This window comes from Mangifera indica, chromosome 12 (assembly GCF_011075055.1).
Source record: "Mangifera indica cultivar Alphonso chromosome 12, CATAS_Mindica_2.1, whole genome shotgun sequence".
NCBI classification, from domain to species: Eukaryota; Viridiplantae; Streptophyta; class Magnoliopsida; order Sapindales; family Anacardiaceae; genus Mangifera; species Mangifera indica.
In genome coordinates, this window is record NC_058148.1 from 8,128,851 (window position 1) to 8,147,290 (window position 18,440).

General features: G+C 30.6%; 1 protein-coding gene across 1 annotated transcript; it reads right to left on the reverse strand.

Moving 5' to 3' along the window:
- Positions 1–3,409: 3,409 nt before the first annotated feature.
- On the reverse strand, positions 3,410–8,121 carry LOC123193699 (respiratory burst oxidase homolog protein D-like). The gene is made up of 11 exons (XM_044606776.1): positions 7,337–8,121; positions 7,092–7,248; positions 6,953–7,001; positions 6,721–6,834; positions 6,203–6,628; positions 5,727–6,110; positions 5,317–5,528; positions 5,132–5,234; positions 4,943–5,016; positions 4,045–4,550; positions 3,410–3,776 (listed from the first exon to the last, which is right to left on the reverse strand). Exons 1-11 carry the CDS (start codon positions 7,962–7,964, stop codon positions 3,667–3,669), a joined length of 2,763 nt encoding a protein of 920 aa, XP_044462711.1. The 5' UTR covers positions 7,965–8,121; the 3' UTR covers positions 3,410–3,666.
- Positions 8,122–18,440: the final 10,319 nt, after the last annotated feature.

Sequence of the window (18,440 nt, forward strand, 5' to 3'; positions counted from 1 at the left end):
TCTCTACTTCTCCTACTACTAATTATGTTGTGTTTTGCATCTTCCGACATGTCAAAGATACACTGTTTCAAGACCTTTACTAAAATTATCCCTCCTTTAATTTGACAACATATGCTAATATTGATTAGGTGGGAGATCCACTACAATGCTCCACTATAGGTAATTGCTTTTTTTTAATGGTGATTCTCTTAATATTGTAAAAGCAAATTGTTGCCTCTCGATCTAGTACCAAATCTGAGTTTTGCGCCCTTGCTGAAATTACTTTTGAGCTTATATGGTTACGCTAGCCACTTCATGATATGAGTATCTCTTATTCGTCTGCTACACAACAACAATCACAATGCCATCTACATTGTTCACACTAATGTCTTTCATATGCTCTAAACATATTAAGTTTGGTTGTTACTTTGTTCATCATCATGTGCTTCAGGATACTGTTCATCTTATTTAAGTTCTCCACCAAAATTAGTTTACAGGTATATTTACCAAGCCTCACATACCTCTTTGACTTAGTACTCTCATTAACAAGCTCTATATGGTTGATATATTACCATATTGAATTTGAAGGGAGATGATAGTAGTATATCTTACAACATAGTTCACAGTTATAAGGATAATAAAATTATATGTATACACTTTTGGATAAACATAATATATTATCATATAATTAGATGATTTTGAATTAAAGATAAAATATCTTCAATTATATGATAACATATTATCTGTATACTCAAATTATATATTAAAAATTCGTATACATAATATTACTCTAATAGCAAAATATCTAATTATGATCTCCTTAATTATTTGCTTATTTAGTTAATTCCTAGTCATATTGATTGAATCCCTAAGTTACATTCCTCCCCTAGTTGTATTTATTTAGTTTTACTAAAATAGGGTAGGTTATAAATACTTTTTCTCAATTTCTTTTCACTATATTTCTATAATAATTTGATTGAATGATTATCTTCAATTTTCTTAATAACAGTACACAAATTCAATCATTGTCATTTACACATATATCGTGATTGAAATGAAACCATTGAAAAACCTTCTCAAGAATTGTTGTGGTTGTTCATACGGAGGAACGTAACATGATTATGACGTTGAAGTTATGCTTTTCAAAGGCCAAGGGACTTGTTTCCACCTAAGTTTTGATGTATTTATAAAATCATACCCATGAAATTTAAAAAATCTAAAGTCTCGCTTATGAGTTAATTGTTGTTAAAATTTTCTGTTATAGACAGAGATAAAATCGTCATTTTACTAATAATATTAAAAAAATATAGAATTCATTATATTTTTCTTCCTAAATTTTAAAAACTAACAACTTAATGCTGCATAAAGTTTTCTAACTTTGAAAAGTCACAATTATCTACCCAAATTTAAAGTTTTTTTCTTTATCCCTCTAACCACCATCTTTGGTGTCGATAACCTCTTCTCTTCACCCTAAAACATTGGTTAGAATATGATAGGGCACGAAGACCTCCACTTTCCAAATCTCTTCAAGATGAAAAAACCGATCTCTTCATTGAAAACGAAGAGATTTGGAGAGGGGAGGTCTTTGTGTCCTGTTGTGTGTAGGCCAACGTTTTAAGGTTAAGAGAAGAGGTCGTCAGCATCACAAATGGTGGTTGGAGGGGAAAAGGGAAAAACCCTAGGTTTGGAGAGGGGAATGTGACTTTTCAAAATTAAAAAATTTTAGGTAGTGGTGAAATTGTTAGTTTTTTAAACTTAGTGGAGAAAATATAATAAATTTGATATATTTTTTAAATATTATTAGTAAAATGACGATTTTATCTATGTTTCTAACATAAAATTTTAACTTAATTGACCCATAGGTGAGGTTTTAAATTTTTTAAATTCTATAGATGTGATTTTGAAAAAACATCAAAATTTGGATGAAAAATAGTCCAATGGCCTTTTCAAATTTGAAGGGGGCATGTGCCCCTTTAGGTGGGACAATGCATCTATCCAATAAATATATGCCACATCAATACATTTGATTTATATAATATCATAATTTATCACCTTTATTAATTTTTTTAAAAACAATAGGATAAATCAAAGTCACACACAACTTATATATGCCGTGTTTGAATCAATTTCATTGAAAATCCTTCTCAAGTATCAATGTATTGCTCTTATGGATCTAAACAAACATGATAAGGATGTACTACAATGACATTAGATAAAAATCTTTAGGGTTTTTTATGGATATAACTTTTAAATTTCAAGAATATGTATCCCCAATATCAAAGATGGTGATTCGAATTTTCAAACCAACTCTTCAATCTGTCTTTGTTGAAATAAGGATAAATTTTTTTAATAAAAATATAGATTAAAACGAAAATGAGAATAATCAAAATCTCTGTAATTAAGGATGAAAATAAATATATTCTTGACACGTCTTTTTTTATATACTTTTAAATTCTTAAATATTAAATTATCTTTAAAAATTTTAAAATAATTATAAATATATTCAAACACTTAATAAATATTTTTTTATTTTTTTAATAGAGATAAAAAAATATAAATTGGGAAAGGAGAGAACATTTGTTTGTGGGGTGGGATGAAAATACCTTATTATCTTTGTATCAAGAACGGTGCAGAAATGGAAAAACAATTTTTTTCTACGAGAATGGGAACGGAAATGGGACGGTGACAGATCTGATCCGCTGTCATCTCTTTCGAACACGCACAAAATGTAAATCCGTCACTAGCTTGATGGGGCAAGACCTTCATCCAATAATCACATACCATATTGATATATATGATTCATATGCCATTGTAGCTAAACTATCTTCTCAGATATTTTAATCCAGTATATCAGATCAAAAGCTGTAAATCATGATCGAACCCACTCACTTGTAAAACCATCTCAATTATTGTTACCACTGTTCCTGTGGATGATGACATGATGACCCCCACTTTCTGCAAAGGAAAAAACAAAGCCTAGCTAGCGGCAATTTAAACGTGGAGTACATTTTTATGTGTAAGTCTAACAAATCGTTATACGGTATGGACTTTAGCTCAGTCATGCAAAACATTGAAATTGATAATTTAATTCTTCATATCAAAATATGTATGCACAACTTAAGGACCATTGTTTTTATTACGAATTTAAATTAATATATGCTTTTACTTTTTTCTCTTTTTCTTGCCATTCTTTTCAGTGTAATTTCTTCTTTCATGTGCATTTGAATTTACACACAAAAATAAATCAATGTGTGCTGTGTCTTAATGATTTGATGAGTACGAACAATTTTGAATGATTAACGATTTATTGAGGGTCTTTTTAAGTGTATTTTTTATAAAAATATTTTGTATTTTTGTTGGTAAATTTCCCATCCTAATACTATAAGTAGAAGACAGTTGGTAGCCGAAAGATTGGACTTTGAGAGATGAATTATTGAACATGATTAATTGTAATTTTCAGAAAGATTACAAAGGTTATCTCTTTCATTATTAAAAAGGTGATGCCCCATTAAGACATGTGCTTGGACTAAATTAAATTATAAATAAAACTAAAAAAATTATAAGATACACTACATGGCTCTTCGCAATTGCGTGATGAAATTTTTGGTGATTACAAGGCGTTAAAAAATTATTATCTCCAATCTCAATTTCATCTTCTCCATCTCCATTATCCTCCCGTTAATTTGTTTAAAAGTTCTCTTTATGAAAATCAAACTTAGTGGATGTCTTGTGGGAAAAGTCCGAAGCCAAATGCTTTAGCTCCTTTGTTAGTGCTGGTGGTCCACAATAGAAAACTCCTGCATAAATCACATAAAACAATACATCAAACTTAATTAATTTGTTCAATTTTCAACGATTTGGCAGACAAAGAAAAGTGGATTGAGTAGGTGAAAGGCGAATCAGTATCCTCTATTCTAAGCTGAGCTTATCTGAATTTAGGTAAAACTCAAGAATTTTAATTTATGAATATCAAGTAATATCATTAAAGAATATTATAAGTTTGGAATCACCTCTATTGTTATTCAAGCTATCCCTCAAGCTATATAAAATATAAATTGAACTTACCAATTCTAGAATCAGGGTGATGAAGAGCAATGCTCTTGTAAACTTGTCTCCAATTAGGCTTTGCAAAATGGGATTTAACTCTTGTTCCTGAGACCACATCCACACCATTCTTAGCATGTTGCAAAGATTGAAGCATTGCTATCAAAGCTGATCTTGCATCTCCTTCTTCATACACACTGGTGCAATAGTTATGTAATTCTATTACATGCTTCTCATCCATCTCCGCCACTTCGTTCATTATTCCTTTAAACCAGTCGAATGAACCCTGTTCGCGCGTCACCCAGTAAAAATATGCTTTCTGTGTTTTGAAGGATTCTTTGCTATGCCATGATCTCCCACTTTCGACATCTAAATCCTCATCCGAATGCAAATTTTTAATAATGTCTTTAACAATACTGATCATGGGTGTTGCTCCAATCCCTAATCCCACTAGTAGCAACACATCATATTGTTTGTAGTCTTGTGCTGGTGCCCCATATGGACCATCTATCAGAATCTTCGGAAAGCTGCATTTAATCAATATGTTTAGTATAATAATGTCAATCATAATATGATTTCAGCCATAAATTAACATAAATTCAGCAATCAATCCACATAATAATTCCAACAATCAATCAACATAATAGCTATATATTTTTATGAGTAATGTTACATGTATATACTTTTGAATACTCACTCAAAAGTGTGTATATATTGTTTTATTATATTTTTATTCTTGAATATAAGTTACCCATTTTATCGCTAAAAATTATAAGATATAAATCATCCTGATTCATGAAATGTACACTATGCCACCTTTTGATTAATAATATTTCTTTTTCTTACTTTAAAATCTAGACCCACATCCTTGGAAACAAAGAAGATATTTATAAAAGAAAATGACTAAATGTGTATTTACCTTGGGTTGCTTCCTCCTTGCATGAAATCGGCTCTAAGAAGTCCACTTTTTCCAGCGGGTGGTGGCTGACAAACCTAAATATATATATAAATAAGAAGAATTACTTTAATACTGCATAATTCATTCAGAAGATAACGTTATTCTATTTATATAATAATAATACACGAAATTTGAAGATAATTAGCTAACCTGAGAGAAAACAGTCCTGAGTTGTCGAGTCCAGTCGCCAACAGTTCGGATGTGAACACTAAGATAGTCATCTCCGGGGGCTGAAGTGATAGAAAATGGGTGCCTGTTGATTTAATTAATTAGATTGATGGTGCCACAATTAATTAGAAGTAGATTAAAATTTACTCAATCTATAGACCCCTCACCACTCGAAAGGAGAGACAGCTGCGCAATTGACAAACATGTATTGTCCACTCTTGTACCTGAAGCCGTGAGGTTTCGACATGTGCAATGCCAATACATTTCCAGGGTAAACGGCAACCTTTAGAAACTTAACTGGCTTTATGCTTGATCTAAAAGCTCTAATCAGCCTCTCACAGCCATAAAGAAGAACCGGCACGGCCAGATACATCCATGTCTATAATCATTATCAACATAAATAGTTCAAATTAAGAAAGGACTTTGATTCTAAATAAAAAGAGCAATATAATTGAATTCAATAAAACTATGTACATATATTTTTAAATATATAAATAAGTATACATATGATAACATATCATGTATATATCTATTCGTGTATGAATATATAATATTGCTTAACTAAATTAATACTTACTGTTTTGTGATACCATGTTCTATTGAGATAGAGACGAATTCCGTGAACGATAAGGAGAGTGTAAACGATGACGAAGAGATGGTGCGAGTACCAGAAAGCATTGAAACCGGTGAGTTTTTTTAGGGGTTTAGGGAGGTTGAGCTTGTTGCGTCGAAACCAAGGGGTGGCGAGGGTAAAAGCTATGGCCATCAACACCACCATTATAACTCCTGTTATCCCTTCAACTCCCTTAACAAACCACCAATAACTTGTTGGTTGATCCCCAAAAAATTTCTCCAAAGGCTCATATTTCTCTTCTGATGCATGAAGAATCCTTGGAAAATCACAAGTCAAATGAGCTCCAGCGTGAAGAATTACTCCAATTGCAACTCCAACAGCAATCACCTAATCAAAATTACACCAAAAGGGCACATCAGCAACTTGTGAAGTCAACCCTAAACAACATCGAAAATGTTGCTTTTGTTGCAAGCTGTTACCTTATGAAAATTCAAATTGTCATCAAAGGGGACCACCAGGCCTAATTTAGTCTTGTTTCTAACCCAAGTTATGGTGTTGCGGCAAACTGGTAGCAGTATCAAAGCCATGTTGAATTTTAGTGTTTCCGCTCCTCCTTTGGCCACGCAAACACAGTACCCCATCACATCGTATGCAGCTCTGCGTCGATATTGAATGAACTTATATGCAAATAAACCCGAACAAATCCCCAGCCACAGCATCATAATCCAGATTCTTTGCCAATTATCAATAAAAAAGTACTTCATTTGCTCATAATTTCTTGTCACAATGTTGTTTTCTTGTGTAGGCTGCAACTTCTGGCTCAGTAATTGACTCAGAATTCTACTATCTCCAACACTCACAGATTGATTTGGTGCTTGCAAGAGCAGTGTTTCCAGGTTATGAACCTGTTTAAACATTAATTAATTACATAATTTAACATCAGAAAATTAAATTAATAAGTCAAATTTGTGAACTAATCAAGTAATTTTTTAATTACCATAATGTATCCAGCATTATCAGGGTCTAATTCTTCCATAATCAAAGCTGCATATTCCTCTGCTTGCTTCTGAACATTTGACAGCTTGTTTGCAGAAGCACTAAGAGTTATGATCTACAAAAAAACAAAACCAAATTCAACTTGTTAATTGATCAGAAAAAAAAGTCAGCAAGTTTTACACTTATTGGTGAATCTGAACGAACTGATTTGACCAATAAACTAATTCACCGACCTCTTTGACTTCTTCTTCTGTGATTCTTCCATCATGATCCTTATCAACCCTTTAATCACCAATAATTGTGTAATTAGTAAAAAATGACATATAACTAAGAAAATAAACATCAATCTTAATCGCAAAAAACAAAATATACATGTCAAAGAAAGTCTGCAGCCTGGAATCAAAGCTTTCATTAGAAATTTGATCCCAAAAGAGTTTTAGTTGTGCCTTTGTAATGGAATCCCCAGTTATATTATGCTTCCTCGCCAGCGCCTTAAATAATTCTCCTGCAAACTCCTTCGAATTCATGCCTGTACTCAAATCGATAATAAAGTGATTAATTACCCTGATAATCCTCGTAGTTTTAATTTCTTGGAGATTATTGATTGATTATGTTACCTATACACTCGCCGAACATGGGGCTCTGAAGCATGCCGTTTGTGGAGGCGGTGAGGTCGTCGAATCGCTTCTCGACGGCCGGCCATCCATTTCCGGAAGCTCCAGTTTTGGCAGTGATGAACTTGAGGCCTTTTAAGGCGCGTTGAGCAGCTGATTTTGTGCGATCAAACCGCCTGCTGGATCGTTTAGTAAACGAAGTGAGGCGTTTTAGCTCCTGTGAAACCTGTCTAAGATGCGACGACGTACTGCGAAACAAGGAAGAACGAACAGAAGACGATTTTTTTTCCAACGTCTTCTTCGCCAACAAAGACAGCTCCGGATCCTCGTGCAGAGCTGCTCCGCCGCTAGCATGGTGCACGCTATGCACTGCAACCGAATCGTTGTGAATGTCGAGAGTAATCTCAACGTAGTTTTCATCTTCAGCAGCAGGATTACTGCTGGAAGCTTCTGGATTTGAAGCGTTTATTATCTCTGGAGAAAGATTGAACCTCGCGCTTTTCTTCGACGCTCGTTTGTTGTTGTGAATAGCTGCGCCAAGAGGGCCACTGAAAGCGGTTCTGTCACTGGAAATGCTCTCGGTATCGGAATTGTTCTCCGAATACGCGCCTTTCCCGTCCTCTGTTCTCATGCTGAAGAAGATAAAACCCACTAAAAAGTCGAATTCACTTTAGAACTGAAAGATACGAAGAGAAATAACAAGTTTATTTATAAATGGGAAAGAAAAGGGTGATTGAAGACGAAGATTTTGGAAGTGTTGGGCTCCAAGATTATCACTCTAAATGATGAATTTGGTGGAGGGTGTATTTATAATGCATAATAAGGGAGAACGTGAAAAGAAAGGTCGGAGGAAAGGGATGCCGGTGAAATTGACTATTTAGACCGTATATTAACGGCATTTAATTTATTAATAAAGTTACGTGTTTAACCTTTTAATATATTTTACATATAAATAATAATATATATTATCATATAATTAGATATTATTTTATATTTAATTTTTAATTATAAAATTATATAAAAATATATAATTATTAATTATTTTTATATAAAATTATATATAAAAATTATGTTTATAATATTACTATTTATTTATTTATTTTTGCATGTAGGGAATTTATTTCGCATGAATACTTGTATACGAAATGATTAAAATAAATAATAAATACCAAAGGGGGAGATGTTTTTGCATGATTTTCTTCTTTGTCTGTATTGACTTTGGAACCGTCTGATCAAATTGAGTTTAGGGTTTAGACTCATCAGCCTTAGATTCAACTAAATGTATAATCCAGAATTCAACTTTGATAATTTGTAAATACGATATCGTTTTATCTCCTATAATTAGTCATTCATTACCCTTGAATTTTTAATTTAAAGTCATTTGATTTTCTTAAAATGCAAAAATTTGTATAAAATTTTTTTGAATACACACTATTATTGATTTGATTTAATGTATGCAAAGTACATGTAAATTGTGAGGGATTATTGATTTGATGTAATTAATGAAATTATTCGTCTAAAATTTGACTTTTTAAGAAAATGATTCCTTCGAGTGTGAACAAAATTCCATACTAAGGTGTATGAACAAGATTCCATACTATTTGATAATAACATATACGTGTCGTAACTGACCAGCACTCATACGAAAAAATTGTTTAGAAAGTCATTAAAAAATAAAAATAAAAAACAGAGCTGAATTAAGATATTTACAACTAGTAAAGAAGCTTTGGCTTCTATCAATCATCTCTTTGAGGTAAAAAAATTATGCCTAGCATGTGCTTAAATAATATGAAAAAAAGAAATAATAAAATTATATATAAAAATAATAATGTGTTACTATATGATTAGATATTATTTTATTTTTAATTTTCAATTGTTCAATCACATGATAATACAATAATTCTCTTCATCAAAATAAAGAAAAACATCGTTATTGATTGGTGATTGTCAAGGATGGACCAAGATGGAGAGAGAACTTGGTTGTTGTCATTGTCGTCGACAATGGTGGTTAGAAAAACTCTAAGGGAGAAATACTTATTTTTTAAACTTTGGGAGAGGACAATTTGTTAAAATTTTAAATTAAGGAAAATATGATAAATTTTTAGTTTTTTAAAATATTTTTATTAAACAATAATTTTATCTTTGACAATAACAATAAAATGTAACAGAGAGACATATATTTAAATTTTCAAAAATTGGTGTATATGAGTTCAGGTTTACATCAAACCTTGGGCGAGAATAAGTCTTTTCGTCAAAAATATATAAATATAAATATATATATATATATATATATATATATATATATATATATATATATATATATATATATATATATACACACACTATTAATTTCCCATGCACGTTAAAAACTACTACAACATTTTCGCTCATACAATTTACAAGACAGAAGTGTCAGTTTTATAACCACACAGAAATGAATACAAATATAAAGATTCTATTCTATCTCTTATTAGAAACATATAAGGAAAAGAAGATGTCAATGGATACCTAACTAAAAAGCTTGTAAATAATTAAACTAATGAATCGGAGATGAAATTATCATCTAGAATGAATGTATGAATGCCCAAACAGCTGTTGAAATGAAGTTTGCCGCGATGAAGTTAGGAAAAATGTGTAAAACATCTTTATATTCTGCCTTTATTAGTCGGTCAAAAGTGTTTTTGTTGAAGTCATTTTAATGGGGGATAAATTTTCAAATCATACGACTTACGTAAATGCTGACTCTTTATGATCGATTCTATTTTCAGAAAATGTAGAGACGATTATTTTCAGAAATTAGGTTTAAGTTGAATGAATTGATAAAAATCTATTTAACTTGTTTAACAAGCGGGTTGTCTGGATTAACAGGCTACGGAGAAAAAAAAATTATTTGTAAACCTGTTTTATGATTCGATTGATTGAATTTATCGTATTAATTTCTTCAATATCGTATTTGTTTGTGATTGTTTTGGTTGATTAGTAATCGAATTTTAGAAAAATAATTTGTTAATTATTATTATTATTATTATTTTTGTAGATATTATAATTGATACTAGGAAAGCAGCTAATTTGCTATGATGAAGTACATATTATTGATGAATCACTATTTCTCACCTAAATTTTGATGAAATGACTTTTTACCCTTTAAATTTGAAGAGTACGTTTACCTACTTCTCAGTCAAATTTATTAATAAAATTGGTTAATCCTTTTAATTTTATATAAAATTTGTGAAAAGACAAAAATATTTTTTGTCTTTACTTAGCTAAATAACACCCTGTCCTAAAGAAATTTATAAAATTTTAAAATATTAATAGTCAATAATTATAAAAACTAAAAATTAATGTTTTAATAATCGAATTGGGCTTTGACCCGAGCAAGGGTCCATTTTGGGTCAACCCCTCTTCCGATTGATGGTCGAATCATATTTAAATCCTAACGACTATAAAGGTGTGGATTGGATGAGAAATGACAATGGAAAATTGCAGGAAATCTGAAGGTATGACGATTGTTGCTCGTAGGTTGCATGTAGTGCCTTTGACAATCAATACATGTGCAACAATAGCTAGTGCTAATTCCCTCCTTTTAGCAGACACTACGAGAGCAATGTCGAGTGGTTGTTGGCGTATCTGAAAGTGGTAGCTTCCAGATCTAAGTGTGTGAGACACAGCTCAAGAAGTTAGATAGGGCAACAACTGTTCATGTTTGAGCTTCGAGGCTTGCGTAGGTGGCAATGAGACCCCTAATAACTTTTACTTTTGATCTCATGTTGCAACAAGACCAAACCTCTTGACTGAACAATATCAAACAAATCCAACAAAATCACAATTGATCAATGTTAAAGGAAAGGGCAAAACGATTAGGTAGTGGTCAGATTTGTTGACTCTCCCTTAAATGTTTTCTAGTGGCCAAGAAATGAGAAAAGAGAGAAAAGAAAAAAAATGTTAAATGAGTAGGAAATAAAAAAAGTATAATATAGTTAGGTAAATATGTAATTTACTTGTATTTTCAGAGATGTAAGTGATTTTAAGTTTCTTATAAATCTTACAAAGTGTTAAAAATATTCTGAAAATTAATGTTTAACTTTGACAAATGAGTGAAAAAAATATTCTGAAAAAATTAGTTAAAAAACAAAGACAAAATAACATGTAATTATAATTTTATTTTGAGTAATTTTAATTTTTTGAGTAATTTTAATTTTGAGCATTTTATAAGATGCTTTTGCACAAAATGTTACTCTAAACAATATAGCAGTATTATGTGTATTCACTTAAGATATATAATTATATATATATTTATATGTATCATCATATGAGTGAATTTTATTTTATTTTAAATTTAAAATCATTCAATCATATGATTATACATATAAATATATATATATATATATTTATTTATGTATTTAAAATTGATATATATATATAATTTTATTGGAAAAAATAATACAGTCCAATCACTTAACCAAAAACACTCGAAAGGATAGCTTCACCCTGATCAAATTCTATGTAAGCACATCTTTCGTTGCGCTTGACCATATATCAGCATTATGGCTGACCTAGTAGCTTCTGTTGCATTTATTTGGTGTAAAATATACTGAATTGTTTGGAATCCCCCATCGCACCAGATAAGGCACAAAAGAAAAAAGAGGAAGGACAGAAGGACGGCAAACCACAAGCACTAACTTTTGTTTGTTTGGCCTAATTCCACTAACAAGGAACCAAAAGCAAATCCTGTAGTGAGACCACACACCCACACTGAGCTAAAGCATGTCAACCTGGGGAGGTTTCATTTGCGCTTCGAGAATAAAGCTGAAGATGTGGACGCTGAAATTACATGAAACCACCTCTTTAATTTTGACCTACAACTTTCCCATATTCAGCTTCTCTTTCTGAAGTGGTCACATTTCTCCTGTAATGTATCCGCATTATGATAAGAAATAAAAATGTATGTCATATTTTGTTTAACATTCTCGAAATAACATTTAAAAGTAGTTTAAATGATAAAAGATAAAGATTTTAAACATAAAAATAAGAGATCAAATTTCTTCTAACCATCGAAGAGAAAAATAAGGTGTTAATAGTAGAGTTGACGATGTACTAGAAAGAACGATCGTCAGAAAGAGAAAATGTATTTTTGAGAGTATAAATACAATATTTTTTAACTTTGTGAAATAGTTGTTAACCCTAAAATATAGAAACTTTAAATAATGAGGTGAAAAAATAATTTTTTAAAACTAAAATAAATAAGAAATTATTAATTTTTCAAAATTAAGGTTGAAAAATAGGATAAATTATTATTATTTTAAATATAATATCTAAATAACATTTTTACATCTCATAATAATAATAAAATTTAACAAATAAATAAATATTTAAATTTTTAAAACTTAATAAATGGGAGTTTGAGAATCTTTAAACTTGCGTGGATAATATTAAGATGGTTGTGGGTGGGTGTGCCTTACAAAAACTTAAAAAAACAAAACAAACATAACTGAAGCTGAGAATCAATGTCATCCAAGTCACCAAACCGCACAATTATAATTCCATCTAAAAAGCAAAACTGTTTCAGTTGCCTGATAGCCAGGACATAAATAATAAAATCCTTTTTTTAAAATATATTTTGAGTAATTTTAATTTTTTAAATAAATTTAATATAATTTTAAATAGTATCTTTCTCTATTAATTGCATTAAATTTGGTTTTTTTTTTTTTTGAAACATACTTTATATTTGATAAATTATAATTTAAAAATCTAAAAATTTATTCAAAAACAGATTAATTTTTAGTATAATACAAATCAAAATAAAAAGATAAATATAAATACAAAAAATATGTATAAATATATATAAATATGTGTGATGCATATAAATGTATACAAATACATAAAATACATATAGATACTTGATATATTATATTATATATATAAATATAAAAGTACAAAAAAGTACACACATTTGCATGCACTCCTCACACTAATTTTATATATATAATAGAAATGTGTGATAGTACTTACATCTTTGCATATATAATATAATATATATTATATGGAATTAATTTTTACATAAATTATATTTTGTATATATATTATATTATATTATAATATTTTCATATCGTATCTATATTCTTTGTGTATTTACACTCTTTATGCATTCATACATATTTATACACATCTATTCACATTTTCACTCATTTTTTATAGTTATATATATCTTTTCGTTTCAATCTATATTATATCAAAAATTAATTTATTTTTGAATAAATTTTTTAATTTTTGGAACATAACTTATCAAACATAACATATGTTTCAAAAGAAAAATTATCAAAATACTATATTGAGTCAAATATAATTAACAAAAAAAGTATTATTATAAATAAAATTAAATTTATTTAAAAAATAAAATCACTTAAAATTTGTCTAAATAAATTTAGACAAAAACTTTTGATACATATCGTTATTTATATATAAAATTATGCTTATAATTTTATTGATCACTATAAATACAAACAATGAGTAAGGAAAGGGAGGATTGGAAAAATTAGCTACAAATACTCAATAACTCATTATTTATTGCTTACAGTGTAGTCTTATAAATTCAGTAGTAACATATATCAATTTTTTCGATCCCATCACCCAAAAAAAAAAAACTTTCTATCTCTTTTGTGTGTGTGTGTGTGTGTGTGTGTGTGTGTGTATATATATATATATATATATATATATATATATATATATATATATATAAAATCTTTCTGATTTGGCGTGCTTCTTGTTACCGCATGGTTTTACACCAAAACATTTGTATAGTTATTATAATATGATAAATATATTAGAAAAGGTAGAATTTGGAAGCATTTTAATTCGAGCTATGCTTCTTACGAAGATTTGTCGAGGACGAGCTGAGAATAATTTAACAAAAAATGAAGACTTCATCTGTTCATCAATTTAATTGTAGAATAAATAAAAGAGTTATGTGACCAAGAAGTCAAGAACACGTATTTGAAAGCCGTACATTATTTTCCTCTTGATGATAAAATGAAGCAAATTCTAATAAAAATTTCAGACTCTTTATGATTTTTGTACTAAAAAATCTGATATCAAGAATATTTTATAGGGTAATATAGTGTGATTTAGAATTATATGTTTCAACTTCAATCGATAGTTTAAGTAAAAAGAGAAGAGATTTTATCTATAAAAAAATATGAATTCAAATATTTTCTAAAGATAGGGCCAGTAGGTGGGGTGGGTGTTGAGTTAGGCCCTTTTAACTTCCAGACGTCAGTGATGGGTGACGGTGGGAGTTCTGGGCTTGATTTTGACGCCCTCTTCACCTTCCCAACCTTGGAGTCATGGAAAGTGATGTGATGGTAAAAATTGTTTCTGAATTTTTGGGGACCTTTCTGAATTAGATGGTATAGTTTCTTTAATTTTGGTTCAATGGTGTATGAATTTTAGAATTAGTATTACTTCAATTGCATGTTACATGCATTCAAATGCCTAGCCAAAGTGAATGTTAATGCTGTTTGTTCTTGTCAGTCACTCTTTATTAACTTGAAAAAGTGAAATGTGGGCTTTATAATTCCAAATATTAGATTAGATGAATGATCACCTTTCATCTTGAAAATTTATTTAGTTAAATTTGTTAATAAAATCTATTATTAATCTTTTATAAAGTTGATAAAAAGACAAAAATATTATTATATATCTTTATTAAAGTTAAAGAACACATTATTTTTCAACACATATTAATAATTAATTATAAAAAGAGTAATCAAAAAATGCTTTAATTCCTACCCCAATTATAAAATTGGTTGAGCCGTGGTTAACTTATAATAATAAGTTTGACCTTTGGATTGGCGATGATTCATTATTCAGAATGCTGCAGCAAATAATCCATCCACCCTTGATGAGTTACAAGAGCAATCCACGTTGGCAAATCCAAACTAAAACTCCTAGTCTGTCAATGATACGAACCTTAGGAGAACCACATCTCAAAAGCTAGCTATTGAGATGGGAGAGCCCAAGGCCATATAAACCCCACACTAGTTGCCCATACTTTCCAATGTGGGATTCAAGTCTCATACCTTGCATTTGGGATCGTATCATACCACCACGCTCCGCAGCCCCGGCGCCCACGTGGGCTGGCTGTGCGCTAGCGCCCTGCTAGCCCCGGGCGAACACTGCAATGCCGACGTCACCACCCGCGCCGCACGATTGCAACTGAGAGACATGATGATGGCTCTGATACCAAATGATACGAACCTTAGGAGAACCACATCTCAAAAGCTAGCTATTGAGATGGGAGAGCTCAAGGCCATATAAACCCCACACTAGTTGCCCATACTTTCCAATGTGGGATCCAAGTCTCATACCTTGCATTTGGGATCGTATCAGTCAATGACAAAGCAAGCAAGCAAGCGCCATCAATTTGGAATAGGGTTGAGGTGAGGGGGAAACAACCATGATGATCGGGGTGGGGTGGGGTGGGGTGGGGTGGGTTTCACTTATCGTCCTTTAGATTCCATTATCTGACAACTTCCAATCGGCAACTCACATCTTCTCCTCTTTAGTTGTTTTCCAACCAACCACTAAAAGATAAAAGCTATAAAATTTAAAATAAGTTTATTTTTTTATATTATTATTATAGATATAAATGATATTAATTTTATAATTATATATTATACAAACAAAGTAGTAAAAATATTTTTTAATTATTAAAACAAAAAATGATTTTGATATTCAAATTTAAGGGATGAAGGGATAGTCATTCTACATACATATATTTTTATATTAAAGAGGAATTAGGCCCACCATATATCATAGACTTGGGTCTTCCTCACATGTTGCAAGAATATTTTTGACTTACTTGATTTGATAGTTATAAGATTAATCACTGAACTTTGAGTTTGTCTTATTTAGTATGATTAGTTTTCATTCAATATAATGGTTCGGTTCAAGTGAAATATCTCGTTATATATATATATATATATATATATATATATATATATATATATATATATATATATATATATATATATCAATTGTTAAGATATATTGAAGCAAAATTCTATTTGATCCATGAGTAGATTTATGATGACATCTGAAGCAAGACCGTGTTTGATTTTTTAGATTTGTTCTATATTATTTAGAATCATATAAATAAATAAATAAATAATAGTTGTTAAAAAATTATGGACACATGTTTTAGGAAGAGCCGGCGCTAATTGAAGGGGAAATTGGTGAGTGGAAGTTGACCGCGTAAGACGCGGCTTCACTTCACCTTCCTTGAAACGGATGAGTTTCAAGTTTCAGCGAAAATAACAGTCAAACTGAAAAAGTTCGAGCTGAAATTTGTACAGGTTAATGGATATTTTATTCATTGACAACGACTCTTTTCCTCTTCTTTTACTATTCGTTCCATACATGCATCCTCATTCACACACATTTTATCATAGAGCAAACGACAAGTTTCCACCCGAGTTTTAATTAAATTTCAAAAACATACCTATACTAGTTAAAAAGTCTAAATATCCATTTATAGATTAACTTTTGTTAGAATTTACCAGTAGAGTGAATGGTAAAATTATTATTTTATTATTAAATCTTAAAACCTTAAACATTTATATTATTTACTCCTCTTAATTTAGAAAACTAATAATTCTTCCCATTATTAAACTTTAAAAAACTGCATTCCCCATATCCCCAAGGGTAATTTCTTTCATCTTTGACCACTGGTTGCCATTTCCATCTTTAGTCGACTTTCTCACTATCTTCTCCCCCGACTGACATTCCCACTTGACCATTTCGTCGGGTGAAGAAGATTTGTCGTCTTCATCTCTTCAGTTGGATGAAGATGAATCGTCTTTGTCTAGTTGACAGATCTATATCAGAAGATTCTTCTGATGTTGTTGATATGTGTAGGATCGAATGGCCTAAGAGGGGGGGTGAATTAGGCAATTTAAAACAATCTTTACCTAATTAGAGAATTAGAACAATTTATTCAAATCAATTAATATTGCCTATTCTTAATCCAATTTATGAGAATAACTAAAAATATTTCAAATAACCAACACAATCAAAATAACATAACATAAAGTATGAGTTTAAGGGAAGAGAAAATCAAACACGCGATGTATAGTGGTTCGGCTCAACCCGGCCTACGTCCACTCCTCCAAGCTTTCTCCCTTGGAGTATTCCACTAATTCTTGGTTGACTAAACCTCAACCAAGCTTTTCTTCACAACCAAAATAGCTTCCAAGGTGCTATTAACCTTTACAAATGTTAAAGCTCAATTTCTCTCACTAGAAATTTGCTAATCTCTCCAAGAGTGAACCTCACTCTTTTATAGCACGAATTTTAGTATGAAATTGAAATATAACCTCTCTCAACAGTGTATATGAAAGTTAAAGCTTAGTACAACCCAATGCAAATGAAATTACAAAGTGTATGAGCAAGGGTTTTGATTAGAGAGAAGAGTTTGCAAGTCAATAGCTCAAAATAAATTTGCTCTCAAATATATGAAAATTTTTGGTGGCAAAAGTTGTTTTCGAACGAAATTGATTGGGTTTATATAGGGAAAAATAAGGAAAGTTACCGTTGTGCACAAAGATAGCCGTTTTAATTTTCCAGAAAACGCACAATTCGGTCGACCGGATGGAATTCGGTCAACCGGATGTGACGTGGCACTTCCGTGGAGCTTACGTGGCACTAGCCGTTGGAAAAATTCAAACCAAAATTCGGTCGACCGAATTTAATTCGGTTGACCGAATTTCTGAAGCCAAAATACATGGCTTCTGAATAATTCGGAAGCTGATTCGGTCGGTGAAATTCGGTCGACCGAATTTTATTACATTTTACCCCCTGGATTTTCAAAAACTGCAATTTGACCCCTAAAACTTTGAAAAGTGACAATTTAACCCAATTTTGAAAATTCTTTCAAAACCAACTTTAAGATATAAAAATGTGGTTCACAAAACTTCATCATTTTAAAAGAATTAATAAACTTTGGTGAAAGAATTGGCTTAAACCAATAAGTTTGAAAAACGACATTTTAACCCAAAATGTGAAAGATATGAAAATGAGTTTTCAAGTGAGCTATCCCATGCAAATAAATATT